The sequence below is a fragment of the Ruditapes philippinarum genome, unplaced genomic scaffold, assembly GCF_026571515.1.
Source record: "Ruditapes philippinarum isolate M1 unplaced genomic scaffold, ASM2657151v2 ctg4609_1_1_1_1, whole genome shotgun sequence".
NCBI classification, from domain to species: domain Eukaryota; kingdom Metazoa; phylum Mollusca; class Bivalvia; order Venerida; family Veneridae; genus Ruditapes; species Ruditapes philippinarum.
Window position 1 is genome coordinate 11,433 of NW_026854675.1, and position 15,400 is coordinate 26,832.

At 33.9% G+C, this 15,400-nt stretch overlaps 1 protein-coding gene across 1 annotated transcript; it reads left to right on the forward strand.

Annotated features, from left to right (window-relative positions):
- The first annotated feature begins 7,207 nt into the window (after positions 1–7,207).
- LOC132740722 (uncharacterized) lies at positions 7,208–8,214 on the forward strand. Its single transcript, XM_060728691.1, has one exon. It carries the CDS (start codon positions 7,208–7,210, stop codon positions 7,874–7,876), a length of 669 nt encoding a protein of 222 aa, XP_060584674.1. The 3' UTR covers positions 7,877–8,214.
- Positions 8,215–15,400: the final 7,186 nt, after the last annotated feature.

A 15,400-nucleotide genomic window follows, 5' to 3' on the forward strand; every position in this document is an offset into this window, starting at 1 on the left:
ATAGTGACAAATTTTTATTGGTACATTAGTACAGAATTATGAACTTATATCATAAGTCTTTTATGATAAGTAACAAATAAAAAATATAGTGTATATAAATATTTCCAGGTTGTGAGTTAAATTGTTTCCTTGATAAAATTATATAATTTACTTAATAATAGTTACAAAATGGCTGAATCAGATATTGATCATAGCTATTATGTTGTGAATCCGAAAAACACCGAATCTTTGGATAATAGTGATTATAGTGAAGGCGACCAAAGCTCTTCCGAAAATGTATTTAATGAAAAACAATATGATTCTAGTTCTAGAATTGATAGTCTTGAGAATTTTATGGGAAGTCAAATTTCAAATTTAGTAAAAGAAATAGGCACTTTAAGCCTTACTTTAGAAAATGTAACTACTAAAATACAAAATAAACTAGGTACTGTAGAAAATGATATTTTATCTGTTAGATCAAGGTTGTCTCAATTAGAACATCCTGATAATGAGGTCAGTTTCAATCATTATAGAAACAATGTACATTTTGAGCATAATGTTAATCCTCAATTTCCTGTTCATATAACATCATCAAGACCAAGTAATATTAGTAATAATCATATAGGTCAAAATTTCAATGTAAACTCTGCTGATAATGTGATATCTCATGACAAGAGACATGGTTTGAAAATGAAACCACAGAATTTTAGTGGAGAAGAAGATCTACATGATTTTCTCACACAGTTCGAAATAACTTCTGAAATTAATGGTTGGACATATATTGAAAAATCCTTATATTTGGCTAGTACATTGACAGGTACTGCTAGATCTCTGCTAACAGAATTGTCTGAAACTGAAAGAAGAGATTTCTCAAGTTTAATTTTAAAACTAAAGAGCAGATTTGGTTCTGAAAACAAGGCCGAAGTATTCCGTACTCAACTAAAAACTAGAATAAGGTTAAAGGGAGAGTCCATTCCTGAATTGGCCCAATCAATACGAAAATTGACAAGAAAAGCATATCCGACCGCAAACCCAGACGTTGTAGATGCTTTAGCTTTAGATAGTTTTATAGATGCCCTGAATGAGTCTGATATTAGACTACGATTAAGAGAAGTTAGCCCAAAAAGCATATCTGAGGCTGAACAAATAGCTGTCAGGATGGAAGCTCATAGGCTTGCTGATAGACAGAGAAGTAGACTGATAGGCAGTGTACAGGAAAGTTCTGAAAAACCTACAAGTTCTATATCGTCAGAAAATAGTTCCCATAGCAACCCTTACAGACCTAAACCTAACATGTCTAAACCTACATTTAACAGACCATATCAAGCTCAAGAGTTTAGACCTGAAATTAATAGACAGAAAACAAGACAAAATTTCAATCAATTTAGAAATAATAATGAAAATAGAAATACTAGGTATAATGCTAGATCTACTGAAAACCAACCAAGTTTAAGGTATGATAACAGAAGAAATCAAAATTTTAATCAGGGAAACGAACAAATGCCAAGTTGGAGGGGCCACAACTTGACAAGAAATGCAGGTCCCAGATTGCACTAAATAATCTAGGCTTAGATCATGGTTACTTTTTGTCAGCATATTTATATGGTAACCATGTGTCAATGTTAGTAGATAGTGGAGCTAATGTAAGCATTTTAAATAAAGAGACAATAGAAAGGCTTCCATATTCAGAAAGACCTGTAATATATCCTGTTCAAACTTCACTTATATCGGTAACAGGGGAGTCAACTCCATTTTTAGGAAAAACAGAAATTGCTATAAAAATAGGTAGACATAGTATTGTACATACATTTTTAATTGCTGAAATACAGCAAGGTGGTATACTTGGTGTATATTTTCTATTACAAAATCAGTGTAAAATAATATTCAGTAAAAAGTACATAACGTTAAAAGGAGATAAGATACCATGTTATATGCACCAAAAGGATAATGAAAACACATGTTGTAGAATAGTTGTAGCTGAGACAATAGAAATACCTCCAGAAACTGAAATAATTTTAGAGGGTAAACCTTTAGATGCAGTAGACAAGAATAGTTCAGCTATAATAGAGGCCAATACAAATTTTGTAGAAAAATCTGGTTTACTGGTAGCCAAAACTTTAGTAGATCCTAATACAGGTAATTTTCCTATTAGAATTGCTAATTTCAATTCAGAACCTTGTAAAATTTATAAAAATACAGTTGTGGGTAATTTAGAGTCTGTAACAGTGAATGAGAACAGTTCACCTAATAAATTCAGTGTATGCAGTAGCAAAGAGAATGTTGCAAGTCCAAACAATACTGAAATACCATTACATTTAAATGATCTTTTTGAAAGGTCCTCTATTCATTTAAATAGTGAGGAAAAAGCTAAACTTAGGCAAATTTTAGTAAGATATCAAGATGTATTCTCTAAAAATGATAGAGATATAGGTCACACAACGTGAGTGGAACACCATATAGATACTGGAAACAGTACCCCTATTAAAACCTATCCTTACAGAATACCTCTAGCAAAAAGAGAAGTGGCTGAAAATGAAATAAAGAAAATGGTAGAAGACGGGATAATCGAACCAGCTTGCTCACCCTGGTTATCACCTGTCATTATGGTTACAAAACCTGACAAATCTGTTCGGTTCTATTGTGACTTTCGCAAATTAAATGAAGTTACAATAAAAGAATACCAACCCTTGCCAAGAATTGAAGATAATCTTGACGCTTTATCAGGTTTTAAATGGTTTTGTACTTGTGACTTGTCAAAAGTTTTTTGGCAAGTAGATATTGATAAAGAGAGTAGCCCGAAAACAGCTTTTAGTCTTCAAGGTGGTCAACAATGGCAGTTTAAAAAGTTAGCATTTGGTTTGTCTAATAGCCCAAGTGTATTCACACGACTAGTACAAATGGTTTTTAAGGGTCTTATCTGGAAAACTTTAGTTTTGTATCTAGACGATATAATTTTATTTGCAAAGACCTTTGATGATACTTTAAAACACCTTGAAGAAGCTTTACAGAGATTAAAGCAGGCAAACTTAAAATTAAATCCTAGAAAATGCCATTTCTTTCAAAAACAGGTAACATTTTTGGGTCATGTTGTATGTGAAGAAGGGACCTCCACATGTCCAGAAAAAGTTAAAAGTGTTAAAGAATGGCCCACACCAAAAAATGTTAGAGATGTTAAGAGTTTCCTGGGACTTGTTTCATTTTACCGAAAGTACATTTATCAATTTTCGAACATAGCAAAACCCTTACATACTTTAGCAGAAAAAGATAAGAAATTTGAATGGACAATAGAATGTGAAAATGCATTTCAAGCTTTGAAAACAGCTTTGATAACAAGTCCTATACTAGCTTTCCCTACCCAAAATGATTATTTCATACTTGATACAGACGCGAGTAATTCAAGTATGGGAGCGGTGCTCCATCAAGTACAAGACGGAGAAAAAAAAGTAATCGCGTATTTTTCTAAGTGCTTTTCAAGATCTGAGCGTAACTACTGCGTGACACGCAGAGAGTTACTGGCTGTCGTTACTGCAGTAAAACATTTCCATCATTATTTATACGGAAGAAAATTCACTATTCGTACAGATCATGCGAGTCTAAGATGGCTTACCAATTTTTAACAATTAGAGGGTCAGTTATGTCGTTGGGTAAGCATTTTAGAAAATTATGACTATGAAATAAAGCATAGACCAGGGAAAATACATGGTAATGCTTACGCATTAAGTCGTCGTCCCTGTTATGACAAAAGTTGTTCATATTGTGAACGTGTTGAAGAAAAACATGTTCAAAATAACAAAAAGGTATTATGTACAGAAAATGTTTCTGTTTGTCCTGTCTTTGAAAACAAACCGAGCGATAGTGTAAGCTCAGAAAATACTAACTTTAATCTAAGTAGAGTAACCACTGAAAAGTTAATATTAAGTCTTATCTTAATAATAGTGGTAGTTACCCAAATTCCAATTTCTATTACAGTTGCTTTTTGTCTTATTTTACTATGTGACAAGTAGGGATATATGTAAAACTTTTTGTGTTAATGTCTGTACGGACAGAGATAAAAAATTAGTTACTATACTAAATAATAGTAAGATCAATTGTAAAGATAAGGCTTCCAAGAATTGTTGCATGGTGGTCAGTCAAACAATGTCTGGCGCAACAATAGAAAATGGAAATCCTTTGCTGACTGAAAATGAAATTAATAGGGCAGGATGCAAAGAACCTGTCAAGTCTCAAGGTCAAAGTAGTGAAATGTTAACTGTAGGGGTCAGGCCTGCCAAGTCTGACAGTAACACTTCACATGAATGTTTACCAGGTCCGTCCAATAAAGATAGCAATGTCTGCTTGAACAAAAATAAGGATAGCTCACACATAAACCTAAATAAACCATCAACAAGCACCAAACAATCAGATAATGAAGTCAAACAAACACAAAATACTGAAGACAACAGTGACATTGATATTAATGAATTAAATTTAGAGCTCTTAGTCAAGTTGCAAAGAGAAGATTCAGTAATTGGTCAAGTGTCCGAATGGGTGTTGTCTGGAAACAAACCAAATTGGAATATGGTATCTAAATATAATGCCGAATATAAGTATTATTGGTATAGGTGGGAATCATTGATAATTAAAGAAGATATCCTTTACAGAAAATGGGTTAGTGACATAGATAACTCAGTAGAATATCAGATTATTCTTCCTAAAGTCCTTATTAAACAGGTATTAACACAAATGCATAATTCAACAACATCAGCTCATTTAGGTGTGAAGAAAACAATATTTAGGGTTAGACAAAGGTTTTTCTGGTATATTTTACGAAAAGATATTGAAGACTGGATTAGAAAATGCACTGTGTGCGAGTCCAGAAAACCACCTCGCCAGAAACAAAAAGCTTATATGAAACAATTTGTCACCGGAGAAAGATGGGAAAGAATTGGGGTAGACTTTGTAGGTCCTTTAGGGAAAACAGAAAGAAATAATTCATATCTAATGGTAGTAACTGATTATTTCTCTAAATGGGCTGAAGCAATCCCATTACCAAATATAGAAACTCAAGTTGTAGCTGATGCACTGATATCAAACATTTTTCAAAGATTTGGAATACCTTTAAGTATACATACAGACCAAGGTCCACAGTTTGAGTCTAATCTTTATAAAGAACTCTGTCAACTGTTTGACATTAAAAAGACAAAAAATACACCTTTTAGAGCTCAAGGGGCTGGTTTTGTAGAAAGAACTAATAAAAGTGTCCTAAATATGTTAACGGCATTTGTTTCTGAAAATGGTGACGATTGGGACAAGTATGTACCTTTCTGCATGATGGCACATCACACTGCTGTACATCAATCTACTGGTGTCACACCATTCTCTATGATGTTTGGAACTCAGATGAGGTTGCCAATCGACCTACTGATAGGAGCTCTTGTAGACAATCCTGAAAAAGAAAACAGGTATGCCAGTGATTATGTAAGAAAATTAGAGGAAAAACTTTATCAAATTCATTCTTTTGCTAGAAAGAAATTAAAAATTTCAAGTGATGCTATGAAAAGAAATTATGATTTAAATGCTAATTAGATGCTAATTAGATTAATGCTAATTAACACATCTGCGGATGTTTCTAAATTCAAAATTTTACTATTGCATGATTAAATGTTGAATTCTGCTTAAGCCGGTGCTAGGGGGCGTGGACGGTAACTTGCACTTTCCAGTACCGTCCATGAACAGGCTCAATCAAACCGAGCCTGCAACATTTTCAATTTTGCCGTGTTGGGCTTTCTTTAGGGATTCTGTATTTATCTATTTTATGATCACATCCGTGTTATTTGTGCCGTGTGGCGGCTGTAAAAAGTCTCCCCGTACATTTAATCAATGATGTTATATTTTCGATCCTTGAAGATCGTTCAGCACGACATTATTGTTGTGCTTGTGTTATTTTTAGTTTCAACTTTTCGGCATTTCCTAGTTGGGTGGTTCCAGTATTCACCCTTAGGATATGTTGCCTGCTTTTTAAATTTGTCTTTTGACGTCTTATCTGTGATATGCAGGCTTCATAACCTCTGATCCCCTTTCAAAATTCCATTTTATTTAGTTCCGCCCATTGTTTTCTCGTTTAGGGCACACGCTTTATATTACTTGGGGACCATACGCCGCTTTTCATGGAATGGCACGAAAGTGTCACATTGAAGGTTCCATGATAACCGCCGTATGAACACATCTGCAGATGTTTCTAAATTCAAAATTTTACTATTGCATGTTTAAATGTTGAATTCTGCTTAAGCCGGTGCTAGGGGGCGTGGACGGTAACTTGCACTTTCCAGTACCGTCCATGAACAGGCTCAATCAAACCGAGCCTGCAACATTTTCAATTTTGGCGTGTTGGGCTTTCTTTAGGGATTCTGTATTTATCTATTTTCTTATGTAGTATACTGTTTGGTATTATAACCCACAGAGAAAAGTTGGTAGAAGTGGAAAATTAACAAGACCGTGGAAAGGTCCATATCAAATAATTGAAAAAGTTAGCAACATTTTATATCGAATAAAGGGTAGTCAGAGAGAACGACCTAGAGTTGTTCATCATGATAAGCTTAAAGCATACATTAATTAAACAAATAGGTGTAAATAGCACACCTATAATTCACAACAGTATAGACTGTTTGGTATTGCGTTAGTTTTATTGTTACTGTTCTGTTGTTGTTGTTGCTAATTTTTGCTACATTGTATAGAGATATATCATATTCAGTTGATAATGTCTTATTTAAAATGAAAAGATAATTTTATATGATTCTTTACCAATGGATTATTATAAATGAAAAGATTATATAATGATGTTATTATATACATGACATGATAAATAATACTTGATAAGAAATTACTTTCATAACTTGTTGAAAAGTAATTATTGTACATTCACGAAATGTATTAATGGATAAATATAAATTCACGAAATGTATTAATGGATAAATATAAAGATAATGAAGTTTATACTTAGGAAACTTATTTTGTCTATCTTCAGAAACCCTTTGAATGTAAGATTTGTGGAGATATCTCCTTTACAACCCGAAGCAGATGTTACAGTCATATTCTAGAACAGCACTCTGGTGTGACATGGAAGTGTCGATTCTGTTGCAAGGTCTATCATAGAAACACACCGCAAGCAAATGCCTGTCACGACAAAAAGGAAAATTATATTAGGTTTGTCCAGGCTACAGGTGAAAGAGGGAAAGAAGCTGATGACATAATGGAAAGATTTAAACTAACAATTCCTGATTTGATAATAGACAAAAGGCAAGAGTATAATATGATAAGGAAACAGACAAGACCAGTATTATTCGAAAGAAAGAGGGGAAGGCCGCAAAGCAGAGAAAATAGATGCACGAAAAAGAGAAGGGAAAGTTCTAGCTCCAGTAGCTCTGAATCATCGAACACATCCAGATCAAGTAGTACAAGCTCAAGAGAAGATAAAACGGTAACTGCTGTTAGGGATCTACTTGATCTGGAGGATGACTTTCAAATTGTGGAACCATGTTATGAAGAGAAATTAAGAAAACAAAGTGAAGAAAGACTAAGAATTGAAAATGAAAGAAAAGAGAAACAGGAAAAATTTAGAAAAGAGAAAGAAAGGAGAGAGATAGCAGAGGAAAAGGAGAGACAAGAAAGGGAGGAGAGGCTCAGAATTGAAAGGGAAATAAAAGAAGATGAAGCAAGGAAAGAGGCAGAGAAGAAAAAGAGAAAAGAGGAGGAACTTAGACTTGAGAAGGAAAGAAAAGAGAAAGAAGTGAAGGAAGCAGAGGAAAAGCAAAGGCAAGAAAGGGAGGAGAGACAGAGAGTAGAAAAGGAAAGGAAACAGAATGAAGCAAGAAAAGAAGCAGAGGAAAAAAAGAGAAAAGAGGAGGAACTTAAGACTTGAGAAAGAAAGAAAAGAGAAAGAAACAAAAGAAGCAGAGGAGAAAAAGAGAAAAGAGGAGGAACTTAGACTAGAGAAAGAAACAAAAGAAGCAGAGGAGAAAAAGAGAAAAGAGGAGGAACATAGACTTGAGAAAGAAAGAAAAGAGAAAGAAACAAAAGAAGCAGAGGAGAAAAAGGGAACAGAGAAGGAACTTAGACTTGAGAAAGAAAAGAGAAACATAGAAGCAGAGAAAGAAAAGGGAAGAGTGGAAGAGAAGAGACAACACACAAAGGACAAGGAGGAAAGACATAGTAAGAAAACAGAAGAAAAACAAAAGATCGAAATAGTTACACTGAATGTAGGAGGACGAAAATTTTAAACTTTAAATACCACCGTGAAAGGCATAATGGACAAAGTAGTGATAAATAAAGATGAATTGTTCATTGACAGGGACAGTGAACTATTCCCATATGCCTAAAAAAATCAGATCCCCTTTCAAAATTCCATTTTATTTAGTTCCGCCCATTGTTTTTTCTCGTTTAGGGCACACGCTTTTTATTACTTGGGGACCATACGCTGCTTTTCATGGAATGGCACGGAAGTGTCACATTGAAGGTTCCATAATAACCGCCGTATGAACACATCTGCGGATGTTTCCAAATTCAAAATTTTACTATTGCATGTTTAAATGTTGAATTCTGCTTAAGCCGGTGCTAGGGGGCGTGGACGGTAACTTGCACTTTCCAGTACCGTCCATGAACAGGCTCAATCAAACCGAGCCTGCAACATTTTCAATTTTGCCGTGTTGGGCTTTCTTTAGGGATTCTGTTTTTATCTATTAAATCATTTAAGATACCGTCAACAAGGAGTGATGAACCTGTCAAGGGATCTTTTTCCATCAGACAGAGGAAGTTTGGCTGCATTACAACTCGAGGCGAAATATTTCAACCTACCAAAGCTGGAAAAACAGTGCAGTGACAAAAGGATAAGTTTAAAAGAAAATGTTTAAACAAGAATAAATAAAGTGTTATAATGTCAAATATAGACAGGATGATAAAAGAAATATTAAGAAAATAATTATTGAAAGATAATAGGAATTTTTAGATAAAAGAAATACATATGACAAAAGGAATTTACCGATAAACTAAGTATCAGCATGATGAACAAACTAAAGGAACAGTATTACAGATATCTTCAATGGACTTTAAAAGATTAATTTAACTTTATACAAATACACATTTAATGTTTCCAACTAATTTTAGTGTTAACAAATATTTCAAAGTAAATATTTTGCCATAAATTTTATTAAAAAAAACCCAAAAAACTTTAATCTATTTCGTGAGAATTAATTATCTTAACTTTAATTGTGAGACAAACACATACTTACGTGATATACATATTTTGTGATTATTCTACAGGATTTTGTGCCATGCACAGTTCAGTGTGTCTGAAATACTTTATAAAATAATACAATGAACATTAAATTTTTGTGTAAAATAATTTGACGCAATAGAATACATCTATGTTAAATATACATGTATACATTATAAATTTTACTGTTATTAATATAACATTTGACATTATACTTTGAAATGCAATGTTACTAAATTTTAAAATTTATGAACACTTAGTGCATTATAAGTGACATAATTGCTTACTTTAACAGATGAGACTTACAAATTTCTTATAATAAGAATATGTAAAGACATTTTAATTATTATCTTTGTGGAATATACATGTACTATTATGAAACAATGTTATAAGGTTCTAGACATGTTAAATTATTATTGTTTATTGTTTTCATATGTTATGGAAGTCTATTATGTTAAGTAAAAGTGATATTTTTTAATCATTGACACAAAACAATTATTTAAAGGCTGTATACTTACATCTTTTATAGACATCTGCACTGGTTCTACAGTCATAATTGCTTTCGTACTTGTAACCTAAAAGAGACTTCCTATTTTTAATTGTAAATAATTTGTTATTTTGAATTGTTAAATTGTTATAAAAAGATTATATATACAAGTGAACAACATAACTCTTAATTAATTGGTGTTGTTAATTATTTACATGTATTTCAGTAATCAATTAAGTCAATTAAGCATAATGGTAATAAGTATTTAATAGTGTTCCTTTAAATAAATAGTTAAAAAATATGTAAAAATTAACTTACCACACTTCTTAATCGGGGACCGATTCCGAGAGGTGGGGGTAATGTGATGCTCAGGCTATTTTATCAATGTTCTTAATATTTATTTATTTTCCGACTTTTGAGTACGAATATTTCTGAGTACGAACCATCGCATTATTTGATGATTACTTTCTATGTAACTGCTTTTATCTTATATTATTATGATATTCAGATGCCATTTTATATATAAATGTTTTATTATCTATTCTTAAATGCTGACATACTTTATTTTCATGTAATCTTGCTTAATATTTGGTCACATTTCTGAATTTGCCACTGGTCGGCCATTTTGAATATTAATGTGATGACGTCACAGGGTACTATAAATACTGCGCGTTAGCATATCGTTGTCATCTCAATTCAGGTCGTCTGGTAGAAAAGTTCTCTATTGAGTAGATAATTGAAAGACGATTAAATTACCGAAAATGGACCAGTTACAGGTGAAATTCACTTGTTGTTATTGTTAAAACAGTTATAATTTCCTTGCCAGTGTAGAGAACGGTTGTTCCAGAAATGGTTCATACCAAATCTGGTATAATACCCAATCCGGTATAGTACCCAATCTGGTAACTAGCAGATCTGGTATCTCATTATATTTTACCAAACCTGGTACTTGTTAACTGAAATCTGGTCATCTATAGGAATAATAATAAGAGACTTTAGGCATCCATGACTATGTATATTTAAATAAATTGATCTATATAATATTTTAATTAAAAGAGTTTTAAGTTACAAAATGTTTTCTGTGTTCATTTATAATTTGGTACTTGGGCCGTGTAAAACGAACCCCGAGTTAATGTGAGGCTGCAGACTGCCCTGGAAACACTAAGCAGGGGTCTGGACACCACAGTATTATGACGGCTGAAATGATTATTACTCGTTTTATTTAAAGCTCTTTGAGTGTTTCAAATTGGTAGTCTTTACTTTCTTGTTGCATTCTACATATTTTTTTATAAAATTCTGGAAACAAAGTGATCCCTCGGAAGCATTAATCACAACAAAATTACAGGAGAATTGCAGACTCGGTTTGATCGAGTCTGTACATGAGGGACTCATAATGAATAAGTGCAACATCACTCACGCCCCCTAGCACCGGCTTGAGCGATACTCAATTCTCAACACCTAATAGTGCTGGCATCAATGATCCCGAAGGACCAGAAAATATAACAACACTAAAGTGAAGTACGGGGCACATTTTTACAGCTGCCACACGGCACTTGACACCTGCTGTTGTGAAGTATAAAATCCTGGAAACAAAGTGATCCCTCGGAAGCATTATTCACAACAAAAACCAGCATAACCAGCATCTAGATGTACAGTGTATATGTGATGTAAAAAGCGTGGAATTGGTTTTTTACATGTAAGTATAATCAAGCTTGTATCCCTGGCGAAATTCATGGTAATTTAACGATGAACTACTATGCCATACAATGGTATTTCATAGTCATACAACCATAAACTACCATAGTAGACCGTGTTTAATTAAATGGCACCACAGCTGGTCACCTAACCATAGTTGCTAACATTGTAACCAACACAATGGTCTACCATTAAATAACATGGTCGATCATGTCTACTGACACCATGTTTATTTATTAAGAACCCTGGAAATGTGGTCATGAGAAACCATGGTGCCATGAAACAAAAAATGGCCAATAGACAATGCAATACCTTGGTAGTCCATTGTCAGACTTAAAAGGGTTGTTTTACCGTTCATCAAATCAAAACCATTCTGTATTTTGTAAGATGGGCACAAATATAATTCTATGCCTATGTTGACATTTAAAAAACAATTAAAACTCTCAAAATAGATAAATACAGAATCCCTAAAGAAAGTCTAACACGGCAAAATTGAAAAATTTGCAGGCTCGGTTTGATTGAGCCTGTTCATGGACGGTACTGGAAAGTGCAAGTTACCGTCCCCGCCCCCTAGCACCGGCTTAAGCAGAGTTCAACATTTAAACTCGAAAAATGATGAAATTTATTTTGAATTTGAAAACATCCGCAGATGTGTTCATACGGCGGTTATCATGGAACCTTCAATGTGACACAGAAGTGTCATTCCATGAAAAGCGGCGTATGGTCCCAAGTAAAAGAATGCGTGTGCCTTAAACGAGAAAACAATGGGCGGAACTAAATAAAATGGAATTTTGAAAGGGGATCTGAGGTTAAAAAGCCTGCATATCACAGATAAGACGTCAAAAGACAAATTTAAAAAGCAGGCAACATATCCTAAGGGTGATTCAACATTATTCAAGTAGGAATATTGGAACCACCCAACTAGAAAATGCCGAAAGTTGAAACAAAAAATACCACAAGCACAACAATAATGTCGTGCTGAACGATCTTTAAGGAACTTAGAAACGTATGTGCACTGTGACAAGCGACCTGCTGACTCATAAATAATTGAAGGAATAGAGTGAAACAAGATCCCTAAAGAAATCCCACATTGAAGGTTCCATGATAACCGCCATATGAACACATCTGCGGATGTTTCAAAATTCTAAATTTTACCAGTTCATGTTAAATGTTGAATTCTGCTTAAGCTGGTGCTAGGGGGCGTAGACGGTAGTTTGCACTTGACAGTACCGTCCATGAACAGGCTCAATCAAACCGAGCCTGAAACATTTTCAATTTTGCCGTGTTGGGCTTTCTTTAGGGATTCTTATTTCACTCTTAATATAGCCACATCAGCGTTGTTTGTGCCGTGTGGAGGCTGTAAAAAGTCGCCCCGTACATTCAATCAGCGATGTTATATCTCCGATCCTTAAAGATCGTCCGACACGACATTATTGTTGTGTTTGTGGCATTTTAGTTCTATCTATTCGGCATCTTTCTTGTTGGGTGGTTCCAGTATTCCTCACTTGAATACTGTTTAATCACCATTAGAATATGACGCCTGCTTTTTAAATTTGTATTTTGACGTTATATCTGTGATATGCAGGCTTCTGTATTTATCTATTTCATAACCTCAGATCCCCTGCAGGCTTTTCCCCGGTCTCCTGTCCCCTTCCCCTGTGTCCTTTGACTTTGTGGGCCTATTATTCAATCTTTTATTTGTTTTCTTTGAATTCCTTTTCAGTTACAAATTATTTACCTTTTATTGATTAACCTGTCAGTGCTTTGTCTTGTGCCCTGTCCTGTTTTTATTTGGGGTCCTCCTGGGCTCCTTGCCACTGACTTTTGTTACTGGGTCGGGTGGGGCAGAACAGGCTCAATCAAACTGAGCCTCCAACATTTTACAATTTTGCCGTGTTGAGCTTTCTTTAGGGTTTCTGTTTTTCTCTATTTTGTAAAACTGGTAACTTGAGTGACAATGTCAGTGATATGTATTACCCTGTAAAGTTGTCAGTGATATGTATTACCCTGTTAACTTTACTAACTTTACTAAAAAAGTGATTGAGGAACATCACAATAACAGTATCGTATCAGTCTGGTTAGTTCCAGTGCATTTCTGGTTCTGCACCTGATACTAGGTGTGCTTTAGCTTTCCCATTTTCATTTGGGTTTCCACGTATTTTTGTTAGCTTAAACAGTTCATGAACAGGCTCAATCAAACCGAGCCTGCAACATTTTCAATTTTGCCGTGTTGGGCTTTCTTTAGGGATTCTCTATTATCTATTTTAAAATAAAAAAATAGTAGTAGGTTAATGATTCTGAAATGATAATATTTTACTAAAATATGAGCCAAGTATATCTGCCACACTACAATAATTGTTAATGGATATGATGATTGTTACATTTATAAGGCTATGAATGAGGTACATGTACCCAAAAACTGGCATATTTACATCATGAAAGTAGATGAAATAGATAAATACAGAGTCCCTGGAAGTTGACACCTCCAGTTTAAATAATTGCAATATCAAAAATAAATATTTATTTTTACAATATATATGTTTTGTATATTTTTTATTAGTATTTAAAAAGTATTTTAAAACTGTTCTGTCAGTGGCCTTATCATCAAGATCATTATAACTACCCTTTGATAGTTTTAGAAAAAAGAACGTTTTGAAATAATACTTGTAAAGTTCCACATAACCACATTATTAGTTTACAGAATCCGCAGGCAATTTCAAGCTCAAAAAATAAGAAAGTGCCAGTTTTCATGATTTTGGGAAATAAAATGTAAAAACAACTAAATTATCCAAGTATCAGGTTTATCTATGTGCCCGGGTTATCTCCTAAAACAGTATACATTAACAAACAAGGTACAGAACAAACTTTTGTTGAGTACGTGTTCTTAACCGCTCAAGCCGGTGCTAGGAGGCGCGAGGGATGAGGCACTTATTCATTATCCCTCAAACTCAATCAAACCAAGTCAACTTTGTTGTGATAAATGCTTCCGTGGGATCAATTCGTTTCCAGATTTTTTTATATGTGCCAGCTAGTTTAGTGTTAGTCACAATATTTCGACTTCCAGACAGACTGATTTTACAAACTAATATTACTTATATGTCTGTCTTTACGTCTCAACCACTTAGAGACAAAAATGTCGTCGAAACCAAACCGACTTAACCGAAACTACGGATAGACACTGACGGGGTTCCAACTCATGCCTTAATAATGACTAGCGATCCTTTGCTAACAAGCCCGACGCACTAACCACTTGCAGTGATGACCCAATTTTTTAAATAAAGTAGATCTAATGTATTCAATTTTATTTCTAAAAAATCTGTTGAAAGTAGGCAATATAACATGGTTTTTTTTGAAGAATCAAATTCATTTAATAATAGTTTTACCTTTGTTAAAACGCGGTGTCCTTGATAGGTAAGCTTCATCTGTATTGTCGGCACGGTAAGGCAAAGATTATGAGATGAGGTTCGAGGTGGGGGCTCGTAATGGAATAGAGATCACTTTGTCTCCAGATTTTTGAATTTTCAATTGTATATTTAATGTAGGAAAGATACGATATTACAGTAACCGTTAAGCATACTTGCGATGTATCTCACAAATGACTGCATAGTAGACTTTACTTTGATAATGCCTCATAATTTCCACACCTTCAGTGTAACAAAATGGATTCTTCAAAATACTTTTCGTGTTGATGATACTAGTGAACAAATCCTCCCATTGTATAAGAGCATACAACATGTCTTCCATTTTCTTTCTTTAGTCAGGATTGTTAAGATTTAGATTGTAGAACAAATTGGGGCGTGATTTTGAAGACGATTCGCCGAAAAAAGGGACGTAACACTGTCCGCTGTCGGAAATATCCTAGACATTAATTTCCACAAAGAAAATCATTTACTTATTATATTATAATAAAAAAACGATAAAGATGAAAACATTTGTTTTTTCGTATATTTTGTCGATTGATTTTAGTATATATTATGTGCAAATAATCAGTT

Coding starts and splice junctions, on each gene's coding strand:
- LOC132740722 (XM_060728691.1), top strand. CDS start 7,208: ATGGAAAGATTTAAACTAACAATTCCTGATTTGATAATAGACAAAAGG.